At 33.1% G+C, this 17,884-nt stretch overlaps 1 protein-coding gene across 1 annotated transcript in view; it reads left to right on the forward strand.

Moving 5' to 3' along the window:
- Window positions 1-17,884, forward strand: part of LOC132736895 (tenascin-like) — a gene marked incomplete at its 3' end in the record, with an annotated part of 90,554 nt that overhangs the window by 26,237 nt on the left and 46,433 nt on the right. Inside the window, exons 5-6 of the mRNA XM_060724109.1 lie at window positions 3,350-3,502; window positions 4,177-4,353. Coding sequence (XP_060580092.1) covers window positions 3,350-3,502; window positions 4,177-4,353 — 330 coding nt within the window. The remainder of the gene's footprint in view (window positions 1-3,349; window positions 3,503-4,176; window positions 4,354-17,884) is intronic.

Here is a 17,884-nt window from a genome sequence, read left to right on the forward strand (position 1 = left end):
TATCCATTTTAATATCCAGAAAATGTCAAAATTTATCATGTAATCACTGATACATAAAGGTCACTGAACTCGATCACATGTGCTTTCAAGTATGACGTCATATTTATCAGGAAATTCCCAACGTCATAATCGATGTCATTTTGGCAGGTTTTCCTGGAGAACGGCTCATATCTATTTCAATTCTAACACGTCAAGAAAAATTAGGATTATTATTATAAAGTTGGACTTTATGTTTGGTGGTTAAATTTGTTTTCGCCTTAGAGTTTCCCATAGAAACGTTCTTTAAAGGCTGTTCCAGTGGGTTGAAAAAAACTGTCGTTAAATCTACCTAGTGTAGAAACATTTTGAGAATAACGAATTTTGAAAACGTTGGAAAAACTTTGTTTGTTTATTTTATTTCACTTTATAATTTTTCAATCGAAATACAAATTATTAAAAGTGAAATAAATGTAAAACTTAACTCGTTTGCGACATTAAAATAGCGTACTTGATTTGATCGTTTTGCACGTGCTGTATGGCGCTACATTGTGACGTCACGTAAACAACACTTAAAACGTCTCTACAGCGTTAACGACTGAATTAAAGATATTGGTGTTCGTATTCATTTTCTTAGTTAGACCATTTTCTTTCATTCTAGATAGCTTTCACAACAAAATTCGACAAAAAATGTTTTATTTATCAGATTTTTTTTAACAAAATGGCGCCCTCAATGTGAAAATACACAGGGAGATAATAAGAACGGCGAATGCATTGTTGAAGAATAATGCACGCTTCGGGCCTTCTTTGTTTATATAGAAAAAAAATCCAATAGTGTTAGAATAATTTGTAAAGATTTTGATGAAATTAATTGTTGTTATACAATTGGTTTATATTTAATGAAGAGCTTTATGAAAGTAAATGCTTTCATAAGAAATTTCCAAAATAATTTTCTCAATAAACTTTAGGAATAACAGTATGGTCTAATATATGATTGTGTATTTATACTAAATTTCTATCAGACAATAATTTTCAAATATAAAGACATTGCTTTTTTAGCTCACCTGTCACAAAGTGACAGGGTGAGCTTTTGTGATCACTTTTCGTCCGGCGTCTGTCTGTTGTCCGTCCGTTGTCAGTCCGTCCGTAAACTTTTACTTTAAATGACATCTCCTCATAAACCATTAAGCCAATTTCATCGAAACTTCACAGGAATGTTCCTTTGGTGGTCACCTTTGGCACTTGTTCAAAGAAAAAAATTCCATGCAGAACTCTGGTTGCCATGGCAACCAAAAGAAAAAACTTTAAATATCTTCTTCCAAAAAACCCAAAGAGCTAGAGATTAGATATTTTGCATGAAACATTTTCTAGTAAATGTCTACCAAGTTTGTTCAAATAAAAGCCCTGGGGTCAAATTTAACCCCGCCCCAGGGGGTCATTGATTTTCCCTATATGCATATAGTTAAAACTTAAAAATCTTCTTTTAAAGAACTCAAAGAGCTAGAGCTAAGATATTAAGAATGAAACATCTTCTAATGGGTGTCTACCAAATTTGTTCAAATAAAAGCCCTGGGGTCAAAATTGGCCCCGCCCCAGGGGGTCATTGATTTTCCCTATATGCATATAATAAAAACTTGAAAATCTTCTTTTAAAGAACCCAAAGAGCTAGAGCTAAGATATTTAGCATGAAACATCTTCTAATAGAAGTCTACCAAGTTTGTTCAAATAAGAGCCCTGGGGTCAAAATAGGCCCCGCCCCGGGGGTCATTGATTTTCCTTATATGTGTATAGCAAAAACTTAAAAATCTTCTTTGAAAAAAACCAAAAAGCTAGAGTTTAGATATTTAGCATGAAACATCTTCTAGTGAGTGTCTACAAAGTTTGTTCAAATAAAAGTCCTAGGGTCAAAATTGGCCCAGCCCGGGGAGACATTGATTTTCCTTATATGTGTATTAGCAAAAACTTAAAAATCTTCTTTGAAAAAAACCCAAATAGCTAGAGTTTAGATATTAAGCATGAAACATTTTCTAGTAAGTGTCTACAAAGATTGTTCAAATAAAAGCCCTGGGTCAAAACTGGCCCTGCCCCAGGGGTGTTTTTAACTATATGTGTAAAGAAAAACTTTAAAAAAATCTTCTTTTAAAAAACCCAAAGAGCTAGACCTTAGATGTTTAGCATGAAACATCTTCTAATGGGTTTCTACCAAGTTTGTTCAAATAAAAGCCCTGGGGTTTAAACTGGCCCCACTCTGGTGGCCTATATACAGGTGAGCGACTTCAGGACCATTATTGCCCTCTTGTATATTTATTGGGAAATATTTTTAACCTTAGCCTGGTACATGTATTTATCAAAAAAGTCGAAACAAATGTTGAGTTTGTTTAACTCATAGATACATCATACCTAGATATATAACATAAAAATGATTTTTTTGTTGTTGACAGAACTTGAGCTCATATCAGAACAGTTAAATCTTAGTGAAATTTTCAGCATTTCATAAATATAAATATTTACAAACAAATCCTATTTTATGTTACTTTTGTAGTATATAGAGAACATAATTTTATGGTACAAATGCTTAGCTTTATACATGTTCTTGCTAGTTTAAAATAGATCAAGTTGTAAACCTTTAGAGCCAGTTTTATAATACTGTATGATTTTGTTTGTAACGTCTATTTTCATATGATAATCGTGACGTTTATATAATTTTATATACACAGCTGCTGTTGATTTATCTTTACTTTTTCTCTTAAAAAAATGATGCTTGCTGTATTATAAATTGGTTACAAATATTCCTGACATGTTACATCGCCTATCGGCTTGGTTTATATTTCCAAACAAAGGTTTATATAGTGCCATGTAACCTGTAATAAATCTTTATAACTAATATGGAACTTGGTCAGTTTGAAAATTGTTTAAAGCAAACATTGTTAAGCAAAATGAAAACAGCATGGTAGAAAATATTTAGAACAAACATGTGTTAGGTGTTAAGTTACAACATTGTTTCCTACTTTAAAAAGAGAAGCATTTAGAAAATATTGAAAAGTAATGTCAGTTATTATTACCTATGATCATCATACAGACTGAGAACAAATAATAGTTTTAGAGAGCCAGGTAAAGGAGATCTATATTGATTTTAAATTTAAATTTTTAAAGATTGAGAAAATTTTTCTTTATTTTTAACTTTGTAGTTGTAGTTGAACCAAAAGCAAAATAACAAAAATGGGAGAAATAAAAGTTTTATACAAACAGATATTTTTCATAAATTGAGTACATTGAAACTAATAACAAGGTACTTGATTATTCAAGCATTTTCTTGACCTCTATTAAAAGTTGAATAAGAAATTACACTAAGTTTTAATATTGTATTTTTCAGCTACATGGTCTGAGTGGACAAACTGGGGAAACTGTGATGTTACATGTGGTAGTGGGTCAAGAACACGAACAAGGACATGTCCTGTTCCTAATAATTGCGCTGGAGATGGAACAGAATCTCAGCCATGTACAAGTGGAGATTGCCCTGTAGCAGGTTTGTTACTTGAATTTTTATAGTTAAATATAAAAAGGGACTGTCAAACTCATTTGTCATTATCATTGGTAAAGACTTTATCATAAGTAGTCCATCTTACCTGTAACAGTTCCACCCTTGTGGAATCAGATCTCTTTTTTAAAAAAAATGCATTTTTAGTATCAATGGAGGTGACTTACAAAGACATATACATTTAATTTTAGCATCATTTTTAATATTCATGGAAATATTTCTAAATCTGAATTACAAAAATTCCTGTCTGTTTTTGCAAGAATAGTTTAGTGCTTGAGCACTCATTAGATCTTGTTAAAAATAAGGCTCATTGAAATGTACATCTTGATTAAACAATACAATTCTTTACTCTATTTACTTATTTTATCTGCTAGGAACAAACGTCCATTAAAACAAAATGGAATAAACAATACAAAAATTAGAGATTATAGCAATAGACAGCACATTATAATTATGGTTGGCATACTTTCAAGATTGAAGGAAAAGGTTAAGTTTAAGATAAACAAATGATTATTATTATTTTTCTTGTCATTTAAAGTTATGATAAAATATCACTCATAAACATAAAACATTCATACATACAGTCTTCTGTCTTAAAACCTATATAATCAGACCGAAGTTTGACAAATATTAAATGTAATTATAACTTATTTCTTGACAAGTGGATGGTATTTGGGGAAATTGGACACCATGGTCAGCCTGTTCTCCAACTTGTGGTGACAGCAGTGGTCAGCAGACTAGATCAAGAAGTTGTAATAACCCTCCACCATCAAATGGTGGGCAATACTGTATTGGTAGCAGTTCAGACACACAACCATGTATCATAAGTGCTTGTTCATGTACTGTATAGCTATAAGTTTCTATCTTTTTAAGACTGTAATTTGTAGAATTATTTGTTCATGAAATGTTGATAAACAGAAGAAGAAAAGACTTGTGCATATATCACCAAAGGGTCTGTGCATATATCACCAAGGGTCTATGAATATATCACCAAGGGTCATAACAGAGTGTTATAATATATAAATTTCAAGTCTTAAGGCAACCATGTCAGTTTGAAATTAATCATGAATTTTGATATCTAATATTTTATTGGGTTAACAGTGACAGAGATAATATTTCTTTTCAAAAATTGTTTATTTGCATATAAAAGTAAAAATGAAATTTAAATAACAACAGACCATGTTTTAATGTTTTGTATAAATGAAATCATTTACAAGTTGCTAAAATATTCGCTGTCCATGATGATGTTACTGCCAATATGGAACACTTTATAAAATCCAAATTTTGATAATGCCAATACTAATATGTATACAGTCTTACACTTTTGCATAATTATGACCCCTTTTCTGTGTTGTTTGTTACTATCCAGCACTGACAAAAGTGCATTGTACTTAAAAAATCTTGTTAGAGAATATCCTGGTCTATTGTTCCAAGAATTACTGCATCATCATCTGTAGATGCACCAAATTACTTTAAGGTTATTTGGTCATAGGTCAATGTCATAATGAATGTCACCTTTAAAAGCTTGTCTGATCAATAACCAGAGAATCAATATAACAAATCTTCATATTTGTTAAGGAGGTTGATAATGACCTTTAGATTACATAAGCAGCTGAAAGTCCAAGGTCACATTGGCCTTAAATTAAAAGGATGTTAAATGAATAGGAAGGGGATAATGACATGTATATGAATCCTATAGAATTTGAGGTAAGTTGGTCAAATGTTGAAGCATATGTATTTGAATCCTATAGATTTTGAGATAAGTTGGTCAAATGTCAAAGTATATGTATTTGAACCCTATAGATTTTGAGATAAGTTGGTCAAATGTTGAAGTATAAATGTATATTCTGGGATTTTGACTGCTACAGGATCATTTACTAAAGAATGTTAAAGGTAACACTGCTTTTATTTGTAAGTGGTGTTGGTCTTAACCTGCAGATTACTCTATTTATTATTAGAATATTGGGTCAAATGTCATGTTGACTTTTACAAGTAAAACTGACTTAAAAGTCATCATTATTTGGTAGGGTTAAAAAAAAACATGCTGTAAAGTTGTTTGTATGTCACAATTTGTTAAAAAGGTAAAATTCTTATACTTAAAGACCCAAGGAAAACAAAACTCTAGCAAACTTCTGAACATCATTGATTTTTTTTATATAAATCATTGCCCCTGTTTCATTAGACTTGTCTCTGCTTTAAAATTTATTCCATTTTCTTCTTAAGTAACTTGTTAGAAAAAACATTGTATATTGCTTGTGACTGTGAGGTTAAAAAAACTAAAGGGTTATCATATAGTTGCTGCCATGACCATCCTTATGTCTTTAACTGCATCTGTCTATCCACGTTTGTACATCACAATTTGGAAAATAAGACTTATTTGAAAAATTGTTTCCATGACAATCACTATAAACAAAAATAAATTGGCTAAATACATATACTTTTTATTTAAATAATTGTTGCTAAGGTAAAATGTCTTTACTGAAAGACCAAGAAATTTTAATCATACCAGGGTACATAATATCATTGAAGTTTTTTATGATAAATCAATGCCTCTGTTTCATTAAATATGTCTCTGCCTAAAAATATATTCCACTTATGCAACTTGTTAGAAACACATAAGATATTGGTAGTGACTGGGTGGTAAAACAGCTAGAACAGTTTAAGGAACTGCACTTAAGTTTTTATGCCCCCACAAAGTGGGAGCATATAGCGTTGCACTTGTCCGTCCGTACGTCCCGAAATTTTGTGAACGCAACTCCTCTTTAACTGGATGGCAGATTTTGCTTAAACTTCCAGGGATGAACAACCTTAATGAGGAGATGGTAGTAAAGGAAGGAATTTTCGCTGCGACCAAATTAAACATAATTATGACCCTTTGTTATTTTTTGTGCCCCCACTTTAGTGGTTAACCCTTGTCCTTCCGTCCGTCCGTTCTCTTTTGTGTCGCACCTAACTCAAAAAGTATTTGAGCTAGAGTCATGAAACTTTACAGGAGTGTTGATCAGCATGTGTAGTTGTGCACCTGGGTATTTTCATCTGGATATTTTTAGTATTTTTAGAGTTATTGTTTTTGACTTAGTAAAATTTTGCAATTTTCAACTTGTGATGCATTTAACTCAAAAATTATTTGACCTAGAGTCATGAAACTGTACAGGAATGTTGATCAGCATGTGTAGTTGTGCACCTGGGTATTTTCTTCTGGATATTTTTAGTATTTTCAGAGTTATTGCCCTTGACTTAGTAAAAATTTGCAATTTTCACTTTGTGTCGCATGTAACTCAAAAATTATTTGACATAAAGTCATGAAACTTTACAGGAATATTGATCAGCATATGTAGTTGTGCACCTGGGTATTTTCGTCTGGATATTTTTAGTATTTTTAGCTCACCTGTCACAAAGTGACAGGGTGAGCTTTTGTGATCGCTTTTCGTCCGTCGTCCGTCCGTCCGTCGTCCGTCCGTCCGTAAACTTTTACTTTAAATGACATCTTTTCGTTAACCACTGAGCCAATTTCATCCAAACTTCACAGGAATGTTCCTTTGGTGGTCATCTTTAAAAATTGTTCAAAGAATTTAATTCCGCCTAGGGGGTCATTGATTTTCCCTATATGCATATAGTAAAAACTTAAAAAATCTTCTTTTAAAAAACTCAAAGAGCTAGAGCTAAGATATATAGCATGAAACATGTTCTAATGGATGTCTACCAAAATTGTTCAAATAAAAGCCCTGGGGTCAAAATTGGCCCCGCCCCGGGGGTCACTGATTTTCCTTATATGTGTATAGCAAAAACTTAAAAATCTTCTTTGAAAAAACCCAAATAGCTAGAGTTTAGATATTAAGCATGAAACATCTTCTGGTAAGTGTCTACAAAGTTTGTTCAAATAAAATCCCTGGGGTCAAAACCGGCCATGCCCCAGGGGTGTCATTGTTTTTAACTACATGTATATATGAATTCTTGCTGCAACCAAATTTAACAGAATTAAGGCCCTTTGTTGATTTTTAGTTTTCAACTTGTGGAACATGAAGTCCAAAAAAAAAATTGGACCTAGAGTCATAAGATTGACAGAACAGTGGTGTGTGGGGGCATCCGTGTCCTATGGACACATTTCTAGTTTCATATGACGAGACAAGAAATATTCCGTGAAGATATTTGTACAATTTGATGAAAATCTTGACTTATGTATTGAATGCAAAATTTCAGATCATTCACCAACTACATTTTCAAAAATATTTTATTTGTTTAAATTGGCACAAAAAAATTATAACCATTGTCAGTTATGTTCAGCGTTATTTTTATGTCCCCCTTGGAAGAAGAGGGGGTATATTGTTTTGCTAATGTCTGTCTGTCTGTCCGTCCGTATATAAGATGGTTGATGATTGATTTTGGGGTTACTAGGTCAAAGGTCAGGGTCATAGGAGCCTTCAATGTTAAAATGGTTTCCGCAGGTTATCTTGAAAATTATTCATCACAAAGTCGTCATTTTTCACATGGTGATTGGTCATAACTAGTAGATGACTCCTATTGGTTTTGGGGTCACTAGGTCAAAGGTCAGGGTGACAGGGGCCTTCCATGCTAAAATGGTTTCCGCTGGTTATCTTGAAAATTATTCATCACAAAGTCATCATATTTCACACGGTGCTTGGTCATAACTTGTTGATGACCCCTATTGATTTTGGGGTCACTAGGTCAAAGGTCAGGGTGACAGTGGCCTTCAATAATAAAATGGTTTCTGCTGGTTATCTTGAAAAGTATTCATCACAAAGACGTCATATTTCACATAGTGATTGGCCATAACTAGAAGATGATGCCTATTAATGTTGGGGTCATTAGGTCAAAGGTCAAGGTCACAAGGGCCTTACATGTCTGAATGGTTTCTGCTGATTATCTTGAAAAGTATTCATCACAAAGTCTACATATTTCACATATTGATTTGTCATAGATAGTAGATGACCCCTATTGGTTTTGGGGTAACTAGGTCAAAGGTGAAGGTCACAGAAGCCTTGAATGGCAATATGATTTCTGCTTATTATCTTGGTTATTATTTAGCACAAAGTCTTCATATTTCACATATTGATTGGTCATAACTAGTAGATGACCCCTTTGATTTTGGTGTCACCAGGTCAAAGGTCAAGATCACAGGGTCTCTGAATGGTAGTATGATTTTAGCTCATTACCTTGAAAGATAATTATCACAAAGTCTTCATATTTCATACTGATTGGTCATAACCAACAGATGATCCATACTGCTTTTGGGGTCACTAGATCAAAGGTCTAGGTTACAGGGGCCTTAAATGTCAGAATGGTTTCCGCTGATTATCTTGAAAACTATTTATCACAAAGTCTTCATATTTCACATACTGTTTTGTTATAACTAGTAAGTGACCATTATTAATTTTTGGCTCACTAGGTCAAAGGTCCAGGTCACGGGGTTCTTGAATGTTTGTATGGTTTCCGCTCATTATCTTGAAAACTTTTTATCACAAGGTCTTCATATTGATTGGTTATAACTAATAGATGACCCCTATTAAATTTGGATCACCAGTTCAAAGGTCTAGGTTACTGGGGCCTTAAATGTCTCATTAGCTTGAAAACTATTTGTCACAAAGTCTTGGTTATTTTTCTTTTTTCCAGAATTGAACATTTCCATGTACCAATTTATGTCAAGTATCTCTAACATTATTACCAATCATGTGAGTCAAGGGCTAAAAAAGGGGCATATGTGTCTTTTGACATTTCTTGTCTTTATAAGCCTTGGAAGAACTTATTAAATCAGTGTCAAATAAAATTAAGGTTTTAAATTCTTGTAGAAGCAAGGACATCAAATTTATATTTGACTTTTAAATATAAGGAAATTGTGAAATTACAATTGCTTCTTGTATCTTGGATATTAGTTATTTAAACAACTTTTATATCATTCTTCAGATGGTTCTCTTTTATGTTTATTAAAATGTAGGAAAACCGTGATGATGATGATGATGATACACCTCAAACTTTCAAAAATTGATTTGTTTTGAGATAACCACAAGCATTCGAAGCCCCTAAGGTGACATTTTCCACACTTTTTTCCCGGAACATAATTCGTTTTACAAAAATATAATTCGTAATTATGAAATATTTATATTCGTTTTTACGAAATAGTAATTCGTTTTTGCGAAATATTAATTTGTAATTACGAAAAATTATTTCGTTTTTATGAAATATTACTTCGTAATTAGGAAATATTAATTGGTTCGTAATAATAGTTCGTAAACACAAAATAATATTTCGTAAAAAAGAGAAAAAAAATTCTAGGGTTTCAAAGAGTTTGGGTAATATTTGTAAAGAAGGTCTTGAAACTAAGTTCATGACTAAATATTAGGCATGTAAATGCAATATAAATAGTGATTTTTTTTTCTCCCCAAGTTTTATTAGTCTTAACACTATTGTATATAAATTAAAATAATCGCCTGTCAATAGTGTTGCCGCCACAGCCGTGATAGTACACATGCTAGGAAAATTATGTTGTAAAATAGGTGTCCTGTGCTTCAAATCAAACATGGACAGGTTTTTATGCCCCTGGGCATATAGTGATTGAACCGTCCGTCCATCCGTCTGTCCGTACGAGGTTAACCTAGAACGGCAAGTTGGATTGTTCATAAGTTCTACCTGTACCAATGGCTTCTAAGTTTACACACTTACTAGTCAATACAAAGTACATGATCTGGGCAAGTTACATAACTCTGGCTTTCATATTTACCAAGTTATTGCCCTTTTCAGCACTTAGAAAATGAATAATGGTTAACCTAAAACGGCAAGTTGGAAATATCTTAAGTTATATCTATACTAATGGCTTTATAATTTCCACACTTACTTATCAATACAAAGTACATGATATTGCCAAGTTATATAACTGTGTCATCCATATTTCCCAGTTATTTCCCTTTTTTCACTTTGTCTGGTTAACCTATTTCGGCAAGTTGGATTTATCTTAAATTTCTCCTAATTGCTTAATTTGTTTAATGATATCTTTCATATTTATTATGTGGCTACCTTTGATGGTCCTCTAATTTTTTCTGGAGTAAGCGGTCTCTAAGGTCAAGGTCAAGGTCACTGGTTTAAAAAATAAATATAAACATTTTTGCTCATACAGCCTTTATATTTTATGTGATGTCTTAGTTTAATACAAACATGCCAAGGGAGGTCCTCCTTCTTTGGGTGTAGTAAGGGGTAATTTGGTTCAAGGTCAATGTTACCAATGTCAAGGTCACCAATGTTAAAAATATATTTTTACATTTTTACAGGTGTATTGACCTTATTCAATAGACAGGTGTTATTTATAATTGATAGAAACATAAACTTTGATTGAGTTAGTGGTCAGTTGGGTCAAGGTCACCAGTGCTAAAAATAGATTTTTACACATTTGCTCATACAGCCTTTATTAAGTGACAGATATATTTTATATTTGGTAGGAAGATAACTTGCATGGTATTCATCCTTTTGATTGGGGTAGGGATCAGTGGGTCAAGGTCACTTGTGCTAAAAATAGATGTTTACACTTTTGCCCATACAGCTTTTATTTATTAAAAGATGTATTTCATATTTGGTAAGAAGATAACTTGCATGGTATTCTTCCTTTTGATGGAGTAAGGGGTCAGTTGGGTCAAGGTCACTTGTACTAAAAATATATTTTTACACTTTTGCCCATACAGCCTTTATTTATTGACAGATGTATTTCATTTTTGGTAGGAAGATAACTTACATGGTATTCTTCTTTTGGATAGAGTTAGGGGTCAGTTTGGTTAAGGTCACCAGTGCTAAAAATAGATTTGTACACTTGCCCATACAGCCTTTATTTATTGACAGATGTATTTCATATTTGGTAGGAAGATAACTTACATGGTATTCTTCTTTTGGATAGAGTTAGGGGTCAGTTTGGTTAAGGTCACCAGTGCTCAAAATAGATTTTTACACTTTTGCCCATACAGCCTTTATTTAATGACAGATGTATTTCATATTTGGTAGGAAGATAACTTGCATAAAGTTGAATATTTTTCGACTTCACAAGTCAGAGCAAGGACTTGGCAACTTATATTTTTCACAATTACAAAATGCCATGACTTTGTCAAGCTATATAACTTGTGTTTACAATTTTTGGCAATTTTTCTGTCCATTACTGAGTGAATGGGTAAACAATTTTTGAAATATTGCTACTGACAAGAATCTGAGCCGGGGGCATTTGGCATCTGGAGCCCCCCCCCCCTTTAGTTTTTTAATGTACCATTTATATGATAAAAGAAAGTTATAAAATAGCATGCTCCTTTCTTAAAGGAACATATAAAAAAAATATTAATTGCCTCAAAAAATAAAAATATTGCTGTTGGGAACATGTATTTGGCAATGGGGAAAAAGTCTATATTTTAGATGGAGAATGACTTCTCACTCAAAAACCCTGTTCTACTTGAGAACCATTCGGCTTATAATTGCAAGGTTGATCCAGGCTTGTAAATGACCCCTTTGTGAGATTATTGGGTTTTTTGTCAAACTCACAATGACCTTAAATAAGATTTCATAGAAACGAATTAATATTTCGTAATTACGAATTAATATTTCGTAAAAAAGAAGTAATATTTCGTAAAAACGAATTATTATTTCTTAAAAATGAATTTATATTTCATTAAAATGAATTAATATTTCGTAAAAAACGAATTATTATTTCGTAAAAATAAATTAATATTTTGTTATGAAGAAATTAACATTTCTTAAAAACTAATTAAAACGAGGGTTGTTCCAAAAGTCGGTGACAAATGTTATAGACGGTTCATTTTTAACGCTAATAGATAATTATTCACACATATAACTGTTAAGTTTATTATTTAACATTGCAACAAATAATTTTCAAAATATTTACTCTAGTTACTTAGAAATTTTCAGTATTAACGACATTGGTTTGAGTTGCAGGCGCACATCAAATAATTTGCATTTTGTTATGAATAGGCTAAACTTAATTATGTATATTTCAAATATCTGATGATGTGTCTGCACGTCACGTTGACTTCATCTGCTGCTATGTTTAAATCATCTCAGAAAATTTTAGTTAAATACTTTAAAAAACGAACAAATTACGGATAAATGAAAATATCTCATAGAAAATAAGTTCGCGTATAACAAAAATTAATGTATGCCATCCAAACATTCTACAGACATTAACAACCACATGATTTAAGTTTGTAATTGATGATTTATGGGTAAAGCTGCACCGTTATTGCGTTGAAAGCCATTGAATGTATTTGAGAAAGGCTTATGTAGATTTAATGCTGTCTTTGACGTTTGACGAGTGCTGTGATTCAGATAGTTGCCATGGTATTTACGGCATATTTTATTTCTTTGTTGATATTTGTCTATGAAAATTTGTAAAATTGTTTCAATTATATGGGTTTATAACATATTAAAATATCAGATGCGTACCTATTTTACTTAGCTTTTAAACAATCTTGTCACAGAATATTGGGACAACTCACGTATTTCGTAAAAACTAATTAATATACTGAAAGAAAAATGTTTAGCAAGTTCGTATAAAATATAATATTTTATATTCATACATCTTCAAGCTTTTCATTCCATTTGCAAATTAACTAGTAAATCGAAAACTGATATTGAATTCTCTAGATTCTGTCAACCGAAAATTGTTGGGATGTAAGGGAAAACTCACAAAAAGTGTCAATATCGAGTATGTCCTCCGTTAACAGCAAGTACAGGGGCACATCTTCATCTCATGCTGTTGATAAGTTTTCGAACAACATGTAGAGGAATTCTGCGCCATTCCTCGTGCAAAGCCGGCTCAAGATCACGAACGATGATGACGTCATTACACTCTCTAAGCTTACGCCAAAGATGGTCCCACATGTGTTCAATTGGCGAAATATTGGCGATCTGCATGGCCAAGGAAGAACAGCAATGTTGTTACGCCTGAGAACATTCTGTGTGTGCCTTGCCGTGTGTGGCCAGGCGTTATCCTGTTGCAAAATTAGTCCATGTTGTAACAGAAACGGGACATCAACTGGCTCCAATATCTCATCACAATATTGCACTGCAGTAAGGTTTCTAGCTACTGTAATAATTTCAGTTTGACCACGATGACAAATTCACGCCCATATCATCACACTGCCTCCACCGTAACATTCGCGTTGAATGACGTTTTCCAGATCAAATAGATCGCCCTTTCGTCTCCATACACGTTACCTTCCCGTCAGCAAAGGCAAGATTAAATCTTGACTCGTCGGTAAAAAGAACATCTTTCCATTGTGCACGGTTCCATCTTTGGTGAATTCTAGCCCAAGTGACGCGATCCTGTTGATGACGTCATGTTAACAGTATCCCCATGTGAGGTCGACGTCCATGGAGTCTGGCAGCGTGAAGTCTATTGAGCACTGTCCTGTCACAAATTCTAGTACCAGTAGAATTTCTGAGGTGATTAGCCAATCTGCGACTGGACATAAATGGATTTTGTCGTGACGTCAGAACAATATAACAGTGTTCTGCCAAGGTTTTTCATGGTCTACCTGAACTTGGCATATCTTTTACATCCTCTATTAGCTGAAATCAAGTTTTGAGATGACTAATAGTCGATTCGCTTTCCTGAAATTGTCGTGCAACTTCCTGTGCGGTCATACTAGCATTTTACATGCCAATAGCAATATGACGTCGAGGTAACGTCATTCCTGGATCACGTCCCATAAGATAATTTCCAAAATTAAATGTGGTTAATTTGTTTATGGTGTAAGATTGACAAGGCTGTATTACGTTTGGATTTTATACAGATTTCGTGCTGCATGTGCTCTCCGTGGTTTATCAGTTACTACACGTTTTGACGTATCATAACCACAGATGCATAAAACTGTACAGGGAATCTATGGTTTAGGTCAAGCTAGACATTATAACCGCATAAAACATGTATACATACATTGTATCTAAATCTATATGTACCCCTTCAGAACTTGCTAAACTGATTTATTTCAGTATATTTTCTAATTACGAATTAATATTTTGTAAAAACAAATTAATATTTTGTAAAAACAAATTATTATTTCGTAAAAACGAATTTATATTTCGTAATTACGAATTAATATTTTGTTAAAACGAATTAAATGCTGGGTAAAAAGTGTCCAAAATGTCACCTTAGGGGCTCAGTAATACCAAGGGTTCTGGTTCAGCAATTAGATTGACAGGGGGATTTAAGTTTTGTTAATGATGTTAACAGGAACATCTTGTTAGATTTTCATCAGATTTGCTGCATAGTCCGCTTTTCTTGTCCGGGACATAACTTTGAAACAACAAGAGGTATCAACATGAAACTTTGTAGGTAAATAGATCTCATTGAGTAGGTGTGCAGTGCACAAGAACCATAACTGTCTTACCTAATTTTTAGCTCGACTATACAAAGTATATGGAGAGCTGTCCTACTCGCCCCGGCGTCTGCGTCCAGATTTCAGATTAAAGTTTTGGTGCAGTAAAATATTTTTCACTATAACTTTGTCATTTCTTAAGATATCAACTTCAAACTTCAAATATATGTTCTTTATCATCAACCACATCTTATGTGACAAGGTTCATAACTCTAGCACCAATATTTTCAGATTTATCTCCCCTTGAACTTAGAATTTTCCTCAAAAAATACTATTTTTTACTGTTACTTTTTTATTTATTAAGGGATCAACCTCATACTTCAAACATATGTACCTTATCATCATCCCCATCTTATGTGACAAGGTTCATAACTCTAGCACCAATATTGCAAGAATTATCTCCCCATCAACTTAGATTTTTTACTAGAAAAATATTATTTTTTACTATAACTTTTTTAGTTTTAAAGGTATCTACCTCAAACTTCAAATACTTGTTCCTTATAATCTAATCAATTATATTTTATGTGACAATGTTCATAACTCTTGAAGTAATTTGTACAGATTTATCTCTCTTTGAACTTGGGATTTTCTTTAAGAAATATTATAACTTTGTTACTTTTTAAGGTATCAACTTCAAACTTCAAATATATACTTCTTATCATTACATACATGTTGTGTGACAAGGTTCATAACTCTAGCATGATTATTTCTAGAATTATTTCCCTTGATCTTGGAATTTATTTTAACAAATGTTATTTTTTTACTATAACTTAATACATAATTGATTTTTCTTTCATAGTTTTGTCCTCCTTACTGCGTCCAGTATTTTATTAGTCGAGCTTGGCTGTCTCCTGTGACAGCTCTTGTTGAACTATTGCCCTTTGTTTATTTTTACACTTTGAACTTTGTCCGGGACATAACTCAAACACTATAAGAGATATCAACATGAAACTTTGTATGTTATTAGATCTCATTGGATAGAACTGCAATGCTAAAGAGCCTAAATACAGCCTTGTCTAATTTTGGAGTTATTGCCCTTTGTTCTTTTTTAACTTTGAATTTTACCCAGGACATAACTCGGAAACTATAAGAGATATCATCATGAAACTTTATAGATTGATAGATCTCATTGAATAGAAGTGCAGTGCAAAAAAAACATAACTCTGCCTTGCCTAATTTTGGAGTTATTACCCTTTGTTCAATTTTTTATAATTTCCTGTGTCCAAAACCTTCTTGGGGAGCATCACCTGGTTCAACCGGTTCTAAAAAAATGTTGAGAAGTGTCAATGCTCTCTTTTTAGCTCGACTTTTTTGTAAAAAAAGGTAGAGGTATTGTTATATTCCTAGCAGGTGGTGTTGCCGTTGCCGTAGCCGTTGCCGTAGCCGTTGCCTTCCGCAAACTTGTACCTTGATCATAACTTTTTAGTTCTTGGTGTATTGTCTTTATACTTGGCTACAACAACCCTTGGGACAAGACCTTTCAGTAGACCACACTAACCTTCATCCGTAAATGACCTTGACCTTCAAGGTCAAAAGTCCAAATTTTACTTGTTCTTGCTATTATTTGCTGTAACTTTGTTATTTTTGAAATGATTGTCTTCAAACTTTAACATAATATTATCTTCAAGGAAAGCCCTTAAAAATAACCAGACAGACCTTGACTTTCACTCATAAGTGACCTTGACTTTGATGGTCAAATTATTGAAATTTCATTTATATATTTTTTGCTACTATTGGCTGTAACTTTGTTATTTTTGAATGGATTGTCTTCAAACTTGAACATAATAATATTCAAGGATAGACCTTAAAATTAACCAGACAGACCTTGACCTTCACTCATAAATGACCTTGATTTTAAAGGTCAAATTATTGAAAATTTCATTTTCTTGGCTATTATTTGCTGTAACAGTAACTTTTTTTATTTTGAATGGATTGTCTTCAAACTTGAACATAATAATCTTCAAGGATAGCCTTAAAAAAAACCAGACAGACCTTGACCTCCACTCATCAATGACCTTGACTTTGAAGGTCAAATTATTAAAATTTTCATTTTTTTGGCTATTATTGGCTGTAACTGCTATTATTGAATGGATTGACTAGACATTCTTAAGGACAAGACCTTCATGTTTATCAAACTCAAATTGACTTGGGCTCTTTAATAACTTTGACCTTAAAGGTTAAATTACTGAATTTCCACTTATTTGTGCATTAAATGACCATATATATATTATATATTATTATATACATATACTTATACAATACATACACACACATATAAATATATAAATTTTATGAAAAAAAATTTATGACTCAAAATGATGTTTGGATAATGTTTAAGGGTTTTGGTGCACCATTAACCGGTTTAAACTCCCCAGCAGTCATTATTATGCTGCTGACCGTTCCAAGGCGGCGCCCCACTGTGTTCCTCAGATGTATGTCTATGTTGTTTCATACTGTTTTGGTGACACTTTTGCTTGTGTCACTTGTTGTTTTCTCGTCTACGGTAAGTATCTTCCCCATTGCCTCTAGTTTTTTTATTTCTTTGATTAACCCCCCCCCCCTTCCCCCGGTCTCCTGTCCCCTTCCCCTTTGTGGGCCTATTATTATTTTCTTTGAATTCCTAACCAGTTACAAATTATTTATCATTTGGTGATTAACCTGTCCGTGCTCTGTCTTTGCCCTGTCCTGTTTTTGTTTGGGGTCCGCCTGGGCTCCTTGCCATTGGTTCTTGTTGCTGGGTCATATATGGGGGTTGCGTTCATTGAACGCCGCCTTTCCTTGTTGATCTTGCTTATCATATTTTGGGTTGTAGAGGGGGAACGGGGGTATAGTGTAAGTCATGGCCATTCTACGTTCACTTGTGGAGTGAAAGCTAGTTTTTTTACATGAAACATTATCTAGTAGACCTAAGTTTGTTCAAACTACCCCTAGATCAAAATTGGCCCTGCCCTGGGGGGATGATTGATTTTCCATAAATCTATTTATATGG

Source organism: Ruditapes philippinarum, unplaced genomic scaffold, assembly GCF_026571515.1.
Source record: "Ruditapes philippinarum isolate M1 unplaced genomic scaffold, ASM2657151v2 ctg2017_1_1_1_1, whole genome shotgun sequence".
Classification (NCBI taxonomy): domain Eukaryota; kingdom Metazoa; phylum Mollusca; class Bivalvia; order Venerida; family Veneridae; genus Ruditapes; species Ruditapes philippinarum.